Source organism: Asparagus officinalis, chromosome 3 (assembly GCF_001876935.1).
Source record: "Asparagus officinalis chromosome 3, Aspof.V1, whole genome shotgun sequence".
Lineage (NCBI taxonomy): Eukaryota > Viridiplantae > Streptophyta > Magnoliopsida > Asparagales > Asparagaceae > Asparagus > Asparagus officinalis.
This window is the reverse complement of record NC_033796.1, coordinates 19,569,393-19,587,708: the sequence shown is the minus strand read 5'-3', so window position 1 is coordinate 19,587,708 and position 18,316 is coordinate 19,569,393. Positions and strand designations below refer to the sequence as shown.

At 37.2% G+C, this 18,316-nt stretch overlaps 1 protein-coding gene across 1 annotated transcript; it reads left to right on the top strand.

The window, feature by feature from the left end:
* On the top strand, positions 6,141-10,581 carry LOC109833266 (ribosomal RNA processing protein 1 homolog). Its single transcript, XM_020400878.1, is given in 4 exon segments — positions 6,141-6,674; positions 6,677-6,807; positions 7,149-7,318; positions 10,304-10,581. Coding segments are annotated over 3 exon segments (705 nt in total). The 5' UTR covers positions 6,141-6,268; the 3' UTR covers positions 7,317-7,318; positions 10,304-10,581.

Genomic DNA, 18,316 nt, shown 5'->3' with positions numbered 1-18,316 from the left:
TCTCCCAAAGTGTTGATTACTGGCCTCGTGCTTGGGGCGTCCGCAGTTGGTTGGCTAGGATCGCTTGGGAGCAAGAAAAAGATTCGCTTCGTTTCAAAGTTGGGCGAGTGGAGAGTAGGGGACTCTTTTGCAAGGAGAACGCGGATTAATAAGTTATTTCGGTGAAATTTCTGTTAACGGACAAATAACAAGGTTTGCATGGTTAAAAATTAACCTCCATCAACTAGTCTATTCAGATTTAATAAATTTAACATTTCTTCAAGTCCAAGCGTGTATTAACTCCTCTTTTCCTATTTGAGCCATTTTCAATAAGACCCTGTTAATTGGTTGGCTATAAGGAGGACAGGATTGCATTTATGATAGATGAGATAAATGCTCAGAAAAGCCTAGATCACTCGACAAGAGAAGAAAGTTAAAATATATGACTAGAGAAAACGTTTTAATAGAAGCAAGTAGTATGACAAATTATCCTCGATGTGTCCCAAAAAATCATTATAAATGGTCATCTTATTAAGTAAGTGAATCAAATAAATAGTATTCTTTCTACTCAAAATTAGATTAATTGTTTACATATTTTGGAGTCGTATTTGAATTTTCTGGCTAGATATATTGCGATATCTAAATAAAAACAATAATTTCAAAGTCTACAAGATTGTAGACAAAGATAACATGTGAATTGATCTGCTATTTTTTCCCATGTTACTATTGGGAGATAAAGTAAAATAAAATAAACATCACAGCCTCTTTTAGCGGTCGATTAAACCAAAATACTTGAGATGCATCCTAAAGTCAACAATATAAAAACATCAACTTGACTAAAATTCCGACTAATCTACTACTTTTTTACAGTGGATGGCTTAATTGATTCGCTTCCTTCCAATATTTACCGGAAATAACTCCGTAAAGCTTCCCCCGAATTAGCGGCAAGACATGTTACTAAGAAACCGTGCAAAATTGAAGGGTCAACTTGTAAAATATCCACAGATCAGCTTACCAACAGGTAATCGTATCCATATCATGCAAATATCTTGGTAACCTCAACAGCTAAGCAGTCCAAGCTGGCAAACCGATAATCCATAGGAAAATGCTAGAGGCACACCCTTAAACTATACTTCCAACCACACTCCTCTTTTGTTACAGTGTACTAGAACCCACATGAGAATTTTTTACATGTGCACCTCAGTGCACTATAGCGGAAAAAAAAATGTGATTTGAGATATAGTTTAGAGTGTGACTGTAGCGTCTCAGCCTCTTCACGTGAACTTGCCATGTCATCTCGCAACGGATCCCATCACCTCCCCTATAATGGCCTAATGGCGGCGAAGGTCAGGGCACGAGGTCCAAATCGCCCGGCCCATTATTTTAGTTCCATCTCCGAATAAAAATATTTAAAATAAATGGTTGAAATATAGAAAAAGATAGAGATAGAAGGTGGGACCGCATGTTTTTATTACAGCGTGGGCTCCTGTTGGTCAGGTGCAGATCACGTGGGCTCTACAGAGAGCGCGCTGCGCAAGTGGAGTAGTGCGTGCCACGTTGGACGAATCGAATCCAGACACGCTGGCTTTATACCACGTAGGCGGAAAGGTTGTTTTGAGTATTTGCCTCGGGGAGGGGGTGGAAAGCCTGCCATTATGGCAGCTTTCTCCCAAAACGCCTATTAAAGAGGCGTTTTGGGGAGAAAGCTGCCATGAATGGCAGATTTCCACCCCCTCCCCGAGGCAAAAAAACTCAAAACAAACAGCCCCGAAAATATCTGCGGGTAAAGGGGTGTGAGATTGTGACACCTGGACGTACGAGTTGAGCAAAACCACTTGGCAGGAGATCCCAGGATGTTAAAGTTGTTATGACGAAACTGCCCTTGCGAGAAGTACTTTCCTTAAGAAACAAAGGAAGAGGACAAAATCCTCAAAACCGACTTGATTTAGGGGCTGTTTGGTTGCATGTTTTTACCATTTAAAAAGATGGAAAGTGTAAAAAAATGGGTCCTAATGTCAGTTTTCATCACTTTTAATTGTTTATTTGTAGTTATAAAAATAATGTAAAGTGATTTCATATGCTGATGTGGCTTGTAAAATGATTTCATAAAAAAGAGACATAATTTTTGGAGAAAACTGACATTGAAGTCAAGAAAAAATAGTTCTAACCAATATGATCATTTGAGTAGGGACCACTTTTTACATTTTCCAAACAAACAATGAAAGTTACATTTACAAACCAAACAAGCAATTTATAATTCCAATGGAATAAAAAACAAACAAAGAAAAGTATAAAAGTTAAATTGATGAGGTGGACAACAACTTTCCAAATTGTGTCATAAATACATAACTTTACCAACAATAACCAAACATTCCCTTAATTAAAAATGAAAAAAGCAAAATATACAGAATGAAAGGAAAAAAGAAAAAAGAAAGTTTACTTTTTCAATCAAAAGTCATCATTCTTATAGCGAAAAGATATTGCCTAAAATTTGCACATAGATATTGCCCCAATCTCTTAAGGGGCTGTTTGGTTGGTTTCCTAAAATCAAAGAAAATAAAATATGACCCCGGAAATCATTAAAAGTTATTTTCCATCCATTTACTTCCTTAAAAATCACACACGACATTCAATAATATGGTGACAACTCATCTTATCTCATCTCCTTTCTTACTTTTAAGAATAAACTAAACACAAGAAATAGGTCACATCATCCATCTAATCTCATCTTTAAAAAGAGTCACATCATCCAATAATATGGTAACAACTCATCTCATCTCATTAAATTTTAATTTACATCTATTCCTCAAAAAAAATCATGAAATAGGTTTCTCTAAATATGAGTCACATCATCTAATAATATAATGACAACTCATCTCATCTCTTTTCTTAGTTTTAAGAATAAACAAAAAAAAAACACAAGAAAAAACCTATCGCGGAAAATAGATTTCTTACAATTGATTTCCTTATTTGTTTAGGGGCTGTTGTTTGCCTAAAAAAAGAGGGAAATCAAAGAAATAAAAAAATATTTCTAAGAAAAATTGTTTTGGGAATGTTTGGTTGGCTAAAAAAAAGGAAATCAAAGAAATGGAGATGAGATGATGTTAGTTGTCGCCTTATTATAGGATGATGTGAGTGCTTTTTTGAGAAAACTTGTTTTGATGTTGTTTGGTTGGCCAAAAAAAAAAAGGAAATGGATTATAAGAAACCTATTTCTTGTAATAGGTTGTTTTCTTTTGTTTGGTACATTCTTAAAAATAAGAAAATAGATAAGATGAGATGAGTTATTATTATATTATTGGATGATGTGACCCACACTTAAGGAAATATTTTTCCTAGCTTTTTGGGATGAAATAGGTGAAAATAAAATGTTAATGAGATGAGATGAGTTGTCACCATCTTATTGGATGGTGTGAGTGATTTGAAATGATGAGATAATATGAGTTGAGTGATGTTGTGGATAAAAATAATATTTTATTAGATATAATGGATGAGTTGTTGGATGAAAATAATATTTTATTAGATGTAGTGGATGAGTTGTTGGATGAAAATAATATTTTATTGGATGTTGTGGATGAATTTTAGGGATGGAAATGGATAAAATTGTACTTTTTGAGATTTCCACATTTTCACTTCCATTTCTTGGTTTTTAGGAAATCAACCAAACATACCCTTAGGGGCTGTTTGGATGACTTTAGGAAACTAGAGTATTTATGACACAAAATAGAAAGTGGTATCCACCTCACCACTTTCCATTCGAGTGTTTACATTATTTGGTTAGGAATCTTTATGAATCCTAAATTAATAGTATTACATTGTTTGGATAGTATAATGTAAACTATAATATTTATGACACAAAATGGAAAATGGTTATCCACCTCACCACTTTCTACAAGGTTTTGATTTTATTATTATTATTTTGGACACATTTATGACATTGTGTAAGCTTTCTAACAAAATCACTCATAATTTTGATGATTTTGCTTTCGGTGACACCTCATCAAAAGGTGTAAGCTTTTCATGTTAAAGAGAATTGAAACAAACAATGTAAAGTGATAAAAACTGACATTGGGACCCATTTTTTTACACTTTCCATCATTTTACATGGTAAAAACATACAACCAAACAGCCCCTTAGTCAACCAAACAACTTCATAACAAGTCATGAAATTTGTTTCTTCAAAATCACTCATATCATCTAATAATATTGTGACAACTCATCTCATCTCCTTTCTTAGGGGCTGTTTGGTTCGTTTTCTTGATATAGAGAAATGCAATTCCATGTAAAGAAACACAAGTTTTGAGTTTTTCAAACTTTTCCAAGAAATAGATTGTTTTGCTTTGGTTCACACATAAAAAATGGTGGGAAACCAATGTATTTATTTTTCTTGTGTTTGGTTCGCATAGAAAAAAAGGAAAACTTTTGTAAACAAAGCAGAGAAGGAAAAAAATCTGACGTGGCAGAGTTTTCATCAATTTCACTTGGTTGGGGAAGGAAATCGGAGAGGGAAAAAAATCTTAGTTGGCGACGATTTCAGCAGAGTTTTCCATCTTCCATTCGAGCGAACCAAAGCGGCACAAAGAAATGGACGGAAACAAAAAAGCCGACGTGGAGGGCTAAAAATCTGACGTGGAGGGGTTTTCTGAGTTTTCCACCCCTTATAATAGCGAACCAAACAGCCCCTTACTTTTAAAAAGTGAACCAAACATAAGAAAATAACCTATTATAGAAAATATGTTTATTTTTCTTTGATTTTCTTGTTTTTTAGCCAACTAAGCAACTCCTAAGTGCTGAACGCTTGATATTTTTCCTCAAAAATTTTGAGTTGCACTTTCTCTAAATAGTCCAAAAAATTATAGCAACAAAATCTTTCCTATTTCTCTATTACTCCTTCTTAATTCTCTTTTTTTTTTACCGTATATACTAGAAGAAGGCAATGAACATTACCCAATCATTTAATCTTTTTTTTCTTCAAGAGAAATGATGGGGCAAAATGCCCCATTGGAATTAATTTTCAATTTGGGCCAATCCTTTACTAATAGTCCTTTTGTAATTGGTCGCAAAATTTCTCTATTATACACTTTAGAAGGATATGCTCAGCTAATTCAGAATAAAATCTGCATAAAAGTCACTAACGATGCACAGTCCAATCTTTCTAGTAAGCAAATTAGAAGGCTCAATCATTTGTTTTGCTGCGCCAAACAAAAAACTTGATCTAAAAAAGTCCATAAAAATAAACCCATAAATAGATTTCACAAAATGACATGTCACCTCTATTACTTTTTGATAAATATAATAAAATCTCAAAAATCAAGAAAAAGAAAGTCCTCCAAACGTAAGAGTCAAAACCATGGGAGTAAGGGCTGTTTGGTTGGTTTCCTAAAAACCAAGAAAAGGAATTCCATGTACTTTTTGTATTAAAATATTATTATAATCTCTTATTTCCTATTCTTAACCATTTCCATTCCTAAAACTTACCACAACAATCAATAAAATATTATTTTATCATCCAACTCATCTAATAAAATATTATTTTATCATCCAACTCATCCAATAAAATATTACTTTTATCATCCAACATCTAATAAAATATTATTTTTATCATCACATCATCCAACTCATCTCATCTCATCCCATCTCATATTTAAAAATCAATCACATCATCCAATAATATGTGACAACTCATCTCATCTCCTTAAACTTTCATCTCCACCCATTTCCTCCAAAAAAACTAGGAAATGAGTTTCCTTAAGTGTGGGTCACATCATCCAATAATATAAAGACAACTCATCTCATCTCATTTCTTTTCTTAGTTTTAAGAATGAACTAATCACAATAAAGGAATCTAAACAAGGAAAGTCTTTTCCTTTTAAGTCTTTTCCTTATTTTTTAGCCAACCAAACACAAGAAAAGAACCTCCAATAAGTTTTATTTAAAAATCACTCACATCATCCAATAATATAATGACAACTCATCTCATCTTATTTCCTTTTTACTTTTAAGAAGTGAACCAAACACAAGAAATAGACCAATATTTAAGAAAACATTTTATTTTCTTCCCATTTCCAATTCTTTTAGCGAACCAAACAGCCCCTAAATTTCTAAGGACAGGACCGTCCTTTCTTTTCAACATAAAGCAAAAATAAACCACCCCCTGATCCTTCGGACACAAACCAAGAAGAATTGCCCCCTTTAAATATTCCCCCATAAAATTCTCATACCAAAGAAAACCAAAGGATCAAAATCTCGCATCAGCTTCCAGAACACAAAAACCCCGGAGATCTCGAGGATGAAGGGGATGAAAGCGTGCGAGCTATGCGCGGGCGCAGCCCGTATGTACTGCGAATCGGACGAAGCTAGTCTCTGCTTCGATTGCGACGCCAAGGTCCACGGCGCGAATTTCCTCGTCGCCCGCCATTCTAGGGTTTTACTTTGCCGGAACTGCCAGGATCCGACGCCATGGAAGGCGGCGGGAGCGAAACTCATCCAGGCCGTCTCGGTCTGCGATCGGTGCGTCGAAGGAAGATCGAAGAAGGTCGATGACGATGAAGCGGAGAGCAGAGAGAGGGTACATGCTGATGTTGATGCTGATGCTGATGATGATGATGATGATGATGATGATGATGAGAGTGATGGTGAGGGTGATGAGGAGGAGGAGGAGGAGGGGGAGGAGCAGGTGGTGCCGTGGTCGACGGAGCGGAGCCACCGCCGGTGACGACGACTTCTTCGAGTAGCGAAGAGGAGGCGGCGGATAAAGAAATGGTGGGGCCCGTCGGTAATGAATCCTTGAAGAGAATGAGACAAAATGCAGATCTTCCTCTATCTCAGGTATTTAGGTTTTTTTCCCTCAAAAATTCGTGTTCTTGGATCTTTTGATGATATCCAAATGAAGACATTATTACTCTTAAAAAAACGAAAAGCAGCTTATACGTTTCTTGTTATATTCCAACATCTCAAACGAGATGAAAAAAATGTTCTTTTTTGAAATTTCATGGTTGTATTCATTATTTTGTATCACATAAAATCCTTTGTTATTCTTTCTTTTATTTATCTTTACAATCCCTTCTCCGTTTCTATGTAGTTTGTAGAAATGTGAAGGGGAAAATAATTGTTGCAGTTTTAGGAATATCCCCTGAATTCCTCTCTAAGTCTTGATTTTGATGGTGCAGGATCAGCAGTCCTTTTCTTCCTCTTCAAGGCTTAGTTATCTCCCGAGTCCTGTTAGGACAACGGCCATTGACGAGACCGTATCAGACTCATTCCGGCCACTAAAAACCCGCAAGAAATTAGACCTCATTTGCTCTAATTCGCATAAGTTATTGGTTGATTTCATCTAAGTAAGTCTATTCTTTTTGAGTAATCCTTTGTTTTATACTTAGTATGAGATTTGAGAGGATCTTCAATTGGTTGATTTGTCTAATTGACAAATTAGGTATATTTCACAAAGTTTTAATATTTTCTTATTAGAATAATGTTCATGGGGTTCGAAGGTTCTGTTGCATGCTAGATATTCTGATGGAATTTGTGCACAACTATCCAACCCACAACTTCAAGTTAGAGCTTGTGGGCTGGGGCAGTTAACTTGTAATTGCCTACCTTAAAACTATCTAGGAAATTAGTAAATACGAATATTAGGAGGTGTTTGGTTCAATTTCTACAAATTATAGGAAATGTTTTTTCACCCAAAATATGATTTCCTTGTATTTCTTAAAAAAATTATAGTAAAAGTTTTGAGAAGTCAAAATGTACCAATTTTCTTGTTTTTTTACTTTGCTTGTTTGGTTCAAAACAAGAAAATGACCCAGAACTTTATAGAAAATAGCAAGATTTCCTATAATTTGTAGAAATTGAACTAAACATCTCCTAAATTTATAGAAAAGTGTCAACTTTATAGAAAAGTGTCAATGTGATGTCAGATTCCTAGGTGATTTCCGCCCATTTTGAGAGAAAATTGATTTATGTAAATTTTTGGTATTTTTTTGTATTTTACAGAAAACATTTTTGTAAATTTTTTGAACCAAACATAGTTTATGGAAATCCACAGAAAACTTTAATTACAGAATTGTCATTGTCAGACATTTTAAGAAAACTTTTCTATAAAATTGTGCAACCAAACATCCCTTTAGTATACACTTATTCTAATCTTGATAAAGACAAAATCCTAACTATCAAGAATTTTGGACCAAATGGCTATTTCATAGTGTTACACATGAATTAGGTGGCAAATTAGACTTATAACTATAAATAAATAAATAAATAAATAGCTAGTTGTTTCGTGTGGTTGTAGTAGGAGATATTCTGATAGAATTTGTGTTCTTTTTTAATGTTAAGATTGCTTGATGTACATAAATTGCACACAATCCACAAGTTCGAGATAGAGCTTGTGGACTGGAGCGGTTATCTTTCATTTGTCTATTATAAAATATCTCTGGTTAATAAGAATATGACCATAAACTTATTTTAATCTTGACAGCGGTCAATATGACTAAGACAAAAATTTAACTTTTAAGATTCAAGGATCAAATGGCTATTTCATAGAACACATGGATTAGGTGATGCATTAGACTTTAAACTAGCTAAGAAAAAACTAATAATTTTGAGTGGTTGTGGTGGGAGAAGGGATGGTACTGTTCACTAGTCAGCATCAGTCCAATTCCAAAGGGGCCAATTTTGGTGCATCTTTGAGATCCTTAATGTTTTGCTACTTGGTGGTTGGGTTAAACTTCGTGAGAGATGCTGACTACACCAAAAGCTAGAGCTCCAACTATCTTTAACTAATTACCCCACATTGCTTTGTCTTTGAGGTGGAAGGAGATTGCGTGAAGTAACTTGTTTGCTCTTTTAGTTTTATGATTGTGGTTATTAGCCACTAAAAATCTAGACTAGAAAAGAGCAAATAAGGTTGATCAGCTGAATTTTGCATGACATGTCAGGTTTCTATATGAGAGAGAGTAGGTGGGCCTGTTATAATGATGGTTCATGTAACTTGTGCTCTTCTTGCATAGCGATGGTCCCTGGTGCATGTAACAATAGTTTCAGGACCACCTTAATACTTTTTCCTTGCTGATGCTTTTGTGGATATAGCAGGATATAACTCATTCCCCGTAACTCATTCCAGGAGCTCATTACTAGAATTATTTCCTTATCGGAACAGAAACCCCAAGGGTTGGGATAGTTTATGATTGGCACTGATTCGCAATATAATCGGACGACTGAGAGTTTTCCTCAATTATTATCTAGTTTTTTAGCATATTTAATCTTACGAGACTTGCGCCAATCATTTTTTATCTTTTAATTCTGGGCACATTGCTAACAATATTTTTCTTTTGCCCCAAAAAAATTGTTCATCTTTGGGTGCTCTGTTTTAGAGTAATATTCAATGAACATGATTATTTTCCTATCTTGTACAGTAGCCCATAATTGTTCTTAATTTATAATTACATACCGACATGAGGTGCCTTGTTTTGTAAGGCTCTTCATGCTTTTATTATAAGTGAGCTTAGTTGTGTCTTTGTAAGGAAAGGGTTCTGATTATTAAAGTATCTAGAATAATAGTGAGCATCTTTAGACTGATCATCTCTTTTGGGTTTCTTATGTTGATGACGATTCTCCATCGACGAATCCCTTTGACCTTTTGAAAGTAGACTCCTTTGTCATGTAATATGCTATGAGTGGAGGCTTGTGGTTGGAAGTTATTTTCTCTATCTTCAAGAGGTTGATGAGAAAGTAAGGAGAATGTCAACGTGGGAGTTTTGTTGATTATTTGGTTAGTGGGAGATTCGTGTCGGGGAGTTGTGGTTATACTTTTGTTAAAGGTGAGAAATGAGAAGAAAGGTTATTTAGCAGTAATCTTAATTAATTAGGGGACCAACCATTTGCCTCTCCACATATCAAGGCTTTAATCCTGGTTGTAACCTTGTGTCTATATCTGTAAAGAACAATATTTGACCTGGTTAGAGTTAAATTTGATTGCGTACTGATCACTATGCCTCTCATCTAAGCGATATCCCTAAAGGCATCCAATACAAGCTATTATTATTTTTTAAGGAACAAGTTAGGAATTTTATACTGCCAAAAAGTGCGCAAGGAGTAAAATCAGACGTTTCTTTATTGATTATGGAAAATAATGCTCTTGTACAATGGAGTGCCTACATTCAACAAATATCTTATAATCATATAGAACAATTTAGCGATCTGTTTTACTTTCACATAAATATCCGATGCGATGCACTTTATTACCATTCGGTTTGAACTTATTTATCTCTCTGAATAGTACTAAAAGGTCTTTTGCCTGTGCTGCAGATTGTTGCTTGGTTCTTCTAAATGTTGCTGTAAAAGAGATGGAATAGCTGCTGTTTTGACAATATTTGGATTGAGGCAGTAGAAAGTGATGGCCCTAAGTATTAATGTATTATTCTGGTAGCTAATTATGATTGTGGCTGTTGGCTAACTCTCAAAATTTTAAGTACTGAGGATCATTTTGCATCTGTAACTCTTTTTTGTGGTTCGACGAACTAAAGAGGATCTTGTGCTTCGTTTGTCACTGTATTTTCTTTTGTTACAATACACTCCCTTTCTGCGTATCACTGTTTGCATCATCAATTTAATTTTCAGCACAAAAATTGTCTGCGGGGGTCCCAAGTCTTACCCCACTATTCTAAAAAACTCCCAACCTTTTTTACTTTTATTCTTTTAATGCCCCTGACCTCTACCTCTCCTGTCTGCGTATCACTGTTTGCATCATCAATTTAATTTTCAGAACAAAAATAGTCTACAGGGGTCCTAAGTAGGGGTGCTAAACTGTATACGTATCCGAGGAAATATCCATAACCGTATCCGTTAGGATACGGATATGGTTGCTCAAATATATAACCGATAAGATATGGTTACGAATATGGTTTTGTAGTGAAATATCCGTATCCGAAATACCCGAATACATATTAGTCATGCTCTTACCCGTAGTTTCGATTCTTAGATTGTGAATGAATATATTAACGAACTCTTTTGTATCTTAACTTTTCAGTTGTAATGAATACATATTAATTTTAATGATCAAGATGTCTAATCTTAACTTTTCAGTTGTAATGAATATATTAACGAACTCTTTTGTATCACATGAACTATATTTTTCTCAATACTATCTACTTTTCTCATATCTATTTTGTATCTGTATGCATATCCGCTTATATATCCGCATGTATATCCGTAACCGTATCCGATTTTAGCGGATATGGTTATAAATTTTCCTTACAGAGATATATTCGGATCTGTATCCGTATCCGAGATGGGTAAACGGATATGAATATGACAAGCATCATATCCGAATCGTATTTGGACCGAATGCACCCCTAGTCCTAAGGCTTACCCCGCTATTCTAAAAAGCTCCTACGTCTATTTATTTGGGTGGAAGTAACTATGAACTTAATTGCTGATGTGACGCATATGTGTCGAGTCTCTATTTTTAAAAAAATATTTTTCTAACATTCAAGACTTAAATAGGTGAAACATAAGTCAATTTGGGAACAATATCAAATTTTGCATTACATGAATATTTTTCATTTCTAAATAAAATCTCAAGAGATTTTCTTTCCCTCTTCCTAATAATATTTTCAATTACTATATGAAACTAAAGTGAAATACAAGAAATAATGTTCTCGCTACTTTCAAAAATATGTGTGTTGATATTAAATAATCAAACAGTCAATATAGTAGGGGTGAGGTTGATTAGGGGCCGCTCACTTTTTCGAATATCTAGTTTTGAGTTGAGGAGTTTTAACCTGCACAAGGAGCAACTCGTGAGAGGACGTGAACTAGTTCCCTCGTGGTTCCTCCGACGATCAAATTAGTTGATGAACTTAAGTGGGAAAATGAAGAACTATGTGAGTTCTTTAGTATACTATAGTATAATTATCAGATATTGCTGGGAAAAATAGCCTGGAAAAAATCCATCTTTATGTAGAGACTAACACCTCTATTATAGTGGTGCTTAAAGGATAGAACGGTAATTTCGGCTGAGCACAGGATGTCGGCAAATAAATATGGGCTGACAACTGTGTCACCACCTACTTTACACGTGTCGATCGACGAGTGGAGGAGATGTCACATCGGCATTTAATTAGAAGTGGTTGGGGGCATGGCGGTGCTGACGTGGTCTGATGTGTCATGAAGGCTATCAGTGCTAAAGAAATAATGACGCCTGCCAAGCATTTAACGTGACACCGACGTGCTGTTAGCGGGAGAGGCTTGAGGTTGAAGTCATCGTTTAGCTTGGTCAAGAAGTAACGCCTCTTGAGTTGAACTTGCATGGTGTTGAACAACTGGTCGAGTGTGCTTGTACCGAGTCGTCTTCAACCAAAGGGCCGACAAGTACCGTCATTCGAGTCGATCTAAGGAGATGTTGACTTGGCAGGTCGGCTAAGTCAAGATTCTTGGTTGCCCTGACCGTCAATTTAGTTTGAGCGGTGCATGTAAGGGGACACCTGTCCGTTTATGACAAACAGTCATACTTTAGCGACTAAAAACAATGTGAAACAAATAATGCAATAAATTTATATTGGTTACTTTCAATACTTCTTGTCATTCAAATGAATGCTATGTTTCATCTCTCCCTTCTAAGAAGTCCCCATCTTTCTTTCTTGAAAAAACAAATCCCTAAATTAACATGAAGAGGTGGTGGCTTCCTTTTTTTGAGAGGTGCGTTAGGGCGTACGACGGGGCGGGGCGGAGCGGTGAGCTCGAACAGCGGACCGAAATCGCGCCCAGCTTTCCTTGGGGTGAAGACTCGTCCATGATATACTCAGTGTTGCGGGTTGGGCTAGGTGCTCTAAAACCAATGGAAAAAGAAGCAGGCCCGGCTCACGCCCGACCCGGCCCGCTTTAGGTAATAGTTACATTTTGTTATGATTTTAAAAGCAATTCAATTGAAGTTACAATCTCTTAGTATTTGAGTTGCAATTTTAGTAGCAGTAGAGATTTTATAAGCTCAATTTAGTATTTTGATGAATATTTGTAGTCATCTTTGATTTAATGAAAACACTCAAATTAATGTTAATATTTTGTCCTTTGAGATAATTCCATCACTAATTATAAAATGTATAGGGTTTACAACTTTTAGAAATATAAAATATAAGTTTTTCTCTTTAAAACTATACATTCTAATCTAGTAAAATTTTTGAAAAGATAAAAAACTAAAAAGAAAAACTAAACAAAAAAAGGAGTACATGCCGAATCGTGACCTGAAACCGCGTGAGCTACATGCAGGCCACTGGAGTTAGCGCTGCGGTCCACCCCTAGACCTAGGGATAAAGTCTTCAGCTCCGACCCTCCAAGGCTGCCGCGGCCCAGGTCTGAATCGAGATTTTGAACAAAAAAAAACATCAACGGGCTTGTTCATGGGCTTAGAGCCCGATCCCAGCGCACGCCATCCGGGGGGTGGGGGGGGGCGGCGTGGCGGTTAGGGGTGGGGTAGAAACTTAGAGACTTTGCTATCGTAAAAAGAAAGTTAAGAGCTTCTTAGAAGAAAATGGTAAAATTTATAGAAAGGAGGGTTTCTTAGAAAAATGGATAAAAGCTAGGCATGGTTTCGTGTGCAGAGATAATTATGAATGGAATGCTCATTCCCACTTCTTATTCATACATACCAAACACACTATTATATTAGAAGCTAGAATGTCCATTCTCACTTCTCCTTCATTTTCAAATTTTGTAGGAATGAGCATTCCTAATGAGTTGCTAGGGAAAAAGCATTACCACTTAAGTAAGAATCAAAAAATTAAAATTCATACACAATATTTTTAAATTATTTATTAATCATCTATGTCAAAAATAAAAAGTTTTTTTCCCACTTCATTCCCTAATGACACTCAAATATGAGCATGAAAATATGCATTCCATTCTTAGGCTCCTTCTATTTCATTCACCGCTCTATTCTCTTCTCACTTAATCTGATTCCCACTTAGTTGGGGAGGCTCAAATGCTCTTTGGACTATGTATACTCTTTTCCGGTATGTGATAATCTGATATCTTGATAATATGGGCTGGGTGGTTGTGCATTGGATCAATGATCCAGCCCGGACAGCTAAATTGATCGTTGAAGAATGGCCATAGTCTTTTTGTAGCCAAAGCCCATTTTGCAGCCAATGCCCATGTTGCAGATGATATTAGTACCATTAGCCTTTAGCCCACTTTGAACAATAATGTTTGGGCTTATGCACAAATGTACCCGTCAAGTCTTCAATATTTTACTAACTGTTCCTCAGATCTTGATATTTACAAACCTATCCCTAAAACTAACATATTGCCATATAGGGTCTTTCTACCACTCCAACTTAAAATGGGTGGTATCAAAATTCCTAATAATTTCCAAAGACTTGCAACAATTTCCTATTTAAATACTAAAATTGCTAAGTGAAAGGGGTATAAAAATCAACGGGAGAGATTTTTTTTCTTTTTGTTTCAGGGGTGGTGTAGATTTGACGAATGAATTGGTTTAGAATAGGTTTTGGAAGTAGGAGTTGGTTTTTGGCGGTGTACGGTCGACCGCGGTGCAAGGCCGATCGACCGTATTCGTGCACGGACCCTGGGCTTGATTCAGGTCTTGGTGCGGTCAACCGCTAGACCCTGTAATCCAAACCCGAGAGTCTGGAGTTAGGTGCAGTCGACTGCGGCGATCGACCGCCAAAGCCTGCAGTTGTTTTTTGGGCTCTGTCATTTGTCGCGGTCGACCGCGTATCGGGTCAGACCCAAATTTGTAGTTTCTTGTTCTGAATTGGTTTGGTGTTTGGTATAAATACCAACATGTTTTAGGGTTTCTGGGGAGGTGAATAGGGGATATTTGGAGCACAAAAAAGAGGTATTTTCTGGAGCTATTGGTTAGAGTTTTGTTTGAGAGATTAAGAGCTTTGTTGGTAAGATTAATTAATGAGTTTGAGTAATTTGTAATCTCAGTTTGTACTCTTCTTTTCTATTAGTGAAAACCTCATCCCCTTCATGCCCCGTGGACGTAGTCAACTTGCCGAACTACGTAAAATTCATTGTTTTGTTTGTACCGTTATTTTGGTTTGTTTGGCTTTCTCTCTTGGCATTGGTATTTGTTCTCGGCACCCCATCGGTTTGGCTTCCGTGCACAACAAGTGGTATCAGAGCTTTGGATATGCTTGAGGATTGGTGGAGGAGTAGATCGCTTTGGAAGCTCGTCTAGGGTTTCAGTTGGTGATAAAGGTGGGATTTTTACTATTATAGACATTGTCTTCCGTCGTGTGGGTGTGAGATCTTTTGGAGACTCTAGTTAGGGTTTCAATTGGAGGGAAAAATCTACCTTTCTCGCAGTTTGGATCTATTTTCTTTCAGTTTATTCTGTATTAGTTTGTTGGTGCTTTGAGGAAGATGGCTGAGAAAGAATGATTTGAGGCTGGGATATTCGATTGTTGATGTCGTGCATGGATTGTTGAGGAGTACTTTGACCTGCATATTAAAGTCCTGTTAGCACATTGGTATGAGCAAGGAGACCGAGGTGGAGTTTGACACTTCTATTCATCGAGCGAGGGGTCTTTTAGATGGTGTTCATTCAGGCATTTGGGAGCCTTCCAAGGAGGCGTCATTGAGAGGTAATCAGTATTTGATTTTCTATGTTGGGGATTGTTCTAGGTATTTGTGGGTTGCAATCAAGTTCCGTTGGTATGAAGTCCTAGTGGTCAACAACAGATGGAGGAAGTGTATTATTAGAAAGATAACATGTTGTTCTGTTTTTGGTAGAGGTTCTTTTCTGCATTTGTGCCGAGCTCACGGCAGTTTAAGACATTTCATTGGAGAGGAAACTGTTTGGTGTGAAATTTAACATCTTCATTAATGAACTCATTACAACTTCAATTGTTTACAACAAGTTCAAAGTAAAAGTTTGTCTTTTTATAAGACTCACCCACACAATGAAAATAATAAGAATATTACAACTCTCTTCAAACAAAACACAATAGCAGTTTATCTCCTGTTGCTTACATGGGATCTTTGCCTGTACCCGGGTTTATTCTTAGACCACCAAGTGATCAGCTCAAAGTGCAGATTTCGTTGACCCGCGAAGGAGTCAAGAAACCAAATCAATTATCTCGACAACAGCGAGATAACCACTCTTTTCGAGATCACAGCAACGGTGTGATCTCAAGGGAAGAACTAGGCTGCAGATCTGTCGAACTCTCCTTCTTTATGCCGAAGAATTCACTGAGATCTCATCCTCCTCTCTAAAATTCATGGCTCTTCAGTCTCCAATTCAGCAGGGCTTCACCAAGGCTCGAGAATTCTAGATCTGTGCAAATGAAGGCCCTAGGATTGTATTTATAGGCTTTGCGAGTTCTATTTTTGGAAAAGAACGGCCGATTCCCTCTTATCTTTAGTTATAACCACTTTACTACATTCTAGGATAGCTTCAGATCAGTTAGAATAAGATCCCAGCGGTTAACGGGTGAAAACAGCTTCGAAACGGCTTTTTTAGGCAGGGAGACACCTTGGGTGTCTCGGCCTTGACCAAGACACTTGGAGTGTCTTGGCCATGGCCGAGACACTTGCAGTGTCTCCTGCTAAGGCTCGGGCACTGGTCAAGCGTGACGTGGTCATTTTCGTTGTATTTTCGCCATCCAAACTGGGAATTACGTAATTTAAAGTACGTAGGAAAGCCGACGAAGAGATCTACAAGCTCCCATGGTTGAATCACATTTGGAATGGACGAGACACGAGAGGCGCTTCATCTTTCGTGAGTGAAGCGTAACTCCCGAGCGGCTTGTATCTTTGTTATTCTGTTGTTCTGTTGCTTCATATGATTCATCAACTCACTTCATTTTGCATTTGTCGATGTTAGATAAACTTCTTTGTCTCAGATAGTGATGTTCATCATCTTCTCTGCTTCGAGCTGCATGCGGAAACTCATAAGTAATTTTTGATGCCTACAGAAATATTGGGGCGACGAGATGAGGTGGCAGATTTGATGAGCCGTTCCTTGTTGAAGGAGGATCGGTGTTTGATGTCGAGCATTGGTTTGAAGAGGAATTCTGGTATTGAGGCTTCAACATATTGGAGACATCTTATTCATAGGTTGTCGACTGTTGCGTTTGGTGTATTTAGATCTGGTGGAGCTGCTTCAGATTTTGGGATGCTTCAGATGTTTGGTTGCCCAACATATGGTCACATCGAGGATGTGATATTTGATATGAGTGCATATTTGGTATTCAGAGGCTCGTTTGGTTATCATGTGATTGACTTCTAATTTTTTTCTGAGCAGGTATGTCACATTTGACTCTCGACAGGTGGAGAGTGTTGATCAGATCATTGGGATATCGTAGCGGGTGAAAGGTGGTGCTACTCCACATTGGGCGGAGATTACTCCATATACTCCAAATCATACTGTATCGTTTGGAATTCCAACTAAGGTGGCACAGATTAGGAACCATATTGATGCTGATGCTGATGATGAGTTGGTTGATTCAAGTGCAGTTGGTGGACATAGTTCGAATTTTGATATGGCCGTTGGTTCACCATAGATGGAGGTGTTTGGTTCGTTTCACTTTGGGGCATTGAGAGTGCTAGCAGTCACAGATTCGTTGGTGATGTTGGAGAAGGGTTGAGAACTCTTCTATTGGATTGAGGATCTTTGGAGGCCATTGGGTGAACTACGTGAATGCTTGATTCCTTAGGCAAGAGGATACGTAGGCAGTCATTTATGATACAATTGGTTTGGTGAGTTGATACTGACGTTTGGAGAGTGCTCACATTCTCATTTGGATCTCGATTTGTTATGGATTGAGTCCGTTGTCTTGGATTTGTTCCACTTCATACTAGACGTAACAAGTGAGACGTTTGGTTGGTATTGGTGTCGGTTCAGTTTTGAAATTTTTTTGCCGATATAGAGAATTGTAGATTTGGCGAAGGAATTGGTTTAGAACATGTTGGAAACAGGAATTGGTTTTTGGCGGTGTGCGGTCGACCGCGGTGCAAGGCCGGTCAACCGTATTCATGCACGGACCCTGGGCTTGATTCAAGTCTTGGTGCGGTCGACCGTCGTGGTCGACTACCAGACCATGTAATCCAAACACATGAGTCTGGAGTTGGGTGCGGTTGACTGCCGCGATCGATCGTCGAGCCTGCAATTGTTTTTTTGGGCTCTGTCATTTGTAGTGGTCGACCGTCGCTGTCGACCGCGTATCGGGTCAGACCTAAATTTGCAGTTTCCTATTCTGAATTGGTTTGGTGTTTGGTATAAATACCAACACATTTTAGGGTTTTTGGGGAGATGAATATGGGATATTTGGAGCACATAAAAGAGGTATTTTATGGAGCTATTGGTTAGGGTTTT